Source organism: Thalassophryne amazonica, chromosome 11 (genome assembly GCF_902500255.1).
Source record: "Thalassophryne amazonica chromosome 11, fThaAma1.1, whole genome shotgun sequence".
Classification (NCBI taxonomy): domain Eukaryota; kingdom Metazoa; phylum Chordata; class Actinopteri; order Batrachoidiformes; family Batrachoididae; genus Thalassophryne; species Thalassophryne amazonica.
This window is the reverse complement of record NC_047113.1, coordinates 44,436,571-44,438,397: the sequence shown is the minus strand read 5'-3', so window position 1 is coordinate 44,438,397 and position 1,827 is coordinate 44,436,571. Positions and strand designations below refer to the sequence as shown.

General features: G+C 46.9%; 1 protein-coding gene across 1 annotated transcript; it reads right to left on the bottom strand.

The window, feature by feature from the left end:
- Window positions 1-224: 224 nt before the first annotated feature.
- On the bottom strand, window positions 225-1,572 carry npy7r (neuropeptide Y receptor Y7). The gene has a single exon (XM_034182184.1). It carries the CDS (start codon window positions 1,505-1,507, stop codon window positions 398-400), a length of 1,110 nt encoding a protein of 369 aa, XP_034038075.1. The 5' UTR covers window positions 1,508-1,572; the 3' UTR covers window positions 225-397.
- Between the last annotated feature and the right edge of the window lie 255 nt (window positions 1,573-1,827).

Genomic DNA, 1,827 nt, shown 5'->3' with positions numbered 1-1,827 from the left:
GCACCCTTTTGGCCACACGGGTATGCTGTTAAGTTTAATTTTCATGAGTTTTTGTTACTGTTGCTCTGTGTGCCGAATAAATAAATTCAATTCAATGGCTAGACTGTAAAACATCAAGGCTCAATTACAGTTCTTTGTCATAAACGATTTGTTAATGAAATGTTAAGAATTCTTACCATTTTTAATGTATGTATATCGGTAGATATATTAGTGTTGTAAATTTTCTACTCCCTAATATCGGTACTGGTATCAGTATCGGCCCCCAAAACCCTATATTGGTCAAACTCTAACATGAACATTAACATTACTCACATCAAAAGGCTACTCATGAACCACAGACACCACAAACCGGAGTTGTGTGTTGTGATCATCTAGAACCGGCTCCAAAAATGTATCCTCACACAGCAGTTGGAGGGTGTCTACTACTGCGGTCATTCAAAGTTAACCTTCTTAGGGAGCGAGTTCTGAATGAGCCATCTGGGTGGAAGGAGTCCGGCTTGTCCTCGCAACGGAACACCATGAGGAAGCCGTTTCTATAGTTTTTATTCATCCACCCGTACAGCAGAGGGTTGGTAAACGTGGAGCACATGGCCACAATATGGAACACTGTGTATATCAGTTTGTATTCCTTCAACCTGAGCGCCAGATCCAGATCGCTGGCCAGCTGGAACACATGGAATGGCAACCAGCAGATAGCAAAGACCACCACGACCAATGCTAACATCTTGGTGGTATTTTTGCGGCGGCTGATGCTGTCGTTGCGGCTGGATGGGCTGACGTGATTCTTCAGTTTGACCCAGATGGAAATGTAAGCGTAACTGATGATGGCTAATGGGATAATGTACTGTAAGAGCAACATGGAGAGGCTGAAGATGACTCCGTCCATGCTGGAACCGTGAGGCCAATTCTCAGAGCAGACGGCGATGCGCAGGCCGATGAACGGGATCTCCTCGTAGCGGTGCTCTCTGAAAATGGCGAGGGGTGCTGCCAGGACAGCAGACACAGTCCAGGTGATGGCCATAATGATGAAGCTGGAGCGCCACGTGATACGGCGGCCGAGGTGGAAGACGATGCAGCGGTAGCGCTCCAGTGCGATAACAGTCATGGTGAAGATGGACACATGCACGCTCAGAGCCTGGGCAAACGGCAACATGTGACAAAGCATGGCCCCAAGCTTCCACTCATCCAGCAGAGTGTAAACCAGAGTGAAGGGCAAGCACAATGTATCCACCAGAAGGTCCGCCAGGGCGAGGTTAGCGATGAAGAAGTTGGTAACTGTTCGCATGTTTCTGTAGCGAGTGATCATGTAGATAACCAGAGCATTTCCCGGAAACCCGAGGAGGATGATGAAGGAGTAAGCTGTGATCAAGGTGATCTGGACCCAAAAGTGCTTGGTGATGTCAGTGTGGAAACCAGGTGGGTAAACGTACATGCTGTCGTTAAGAAGAGCCCAAGCATCTGTTTCTCCAACCTCACCGTCTCCTGTGCTGTTGAATGGTGGACTCATTTTATCTGGAGATGCCAAGTTAAGGTCTGGTCAGTAACTATAGAAAGAAACCACACGCACACACACACACACACACACACACACACACACACACACACACACACACACACACACACACACACACACACACACACACACACACACACACACACACACACACACACACACACACACACACACATTCCTTGAGGCAACATGAGGAAAAAAAGGTCAAAAGCAATTACTCTGCTTCCAAATGTTAATTTAAATCAACCCAAATTATTTTTCAGTGACGCTGCTGGAGGCATGCACTCTGGTAATTGCTTTGGTTTTTATGTATG

What these genes read in the sequence shown, in the direction of transcription:
- npy7r (XM_034182184.1), bottom strand. Translation starts at nt 1,507, where the DNA reads ATGAGTCCACCATTCAACAGCACAGGAGACGGTGAGGTTGGAGAAACA.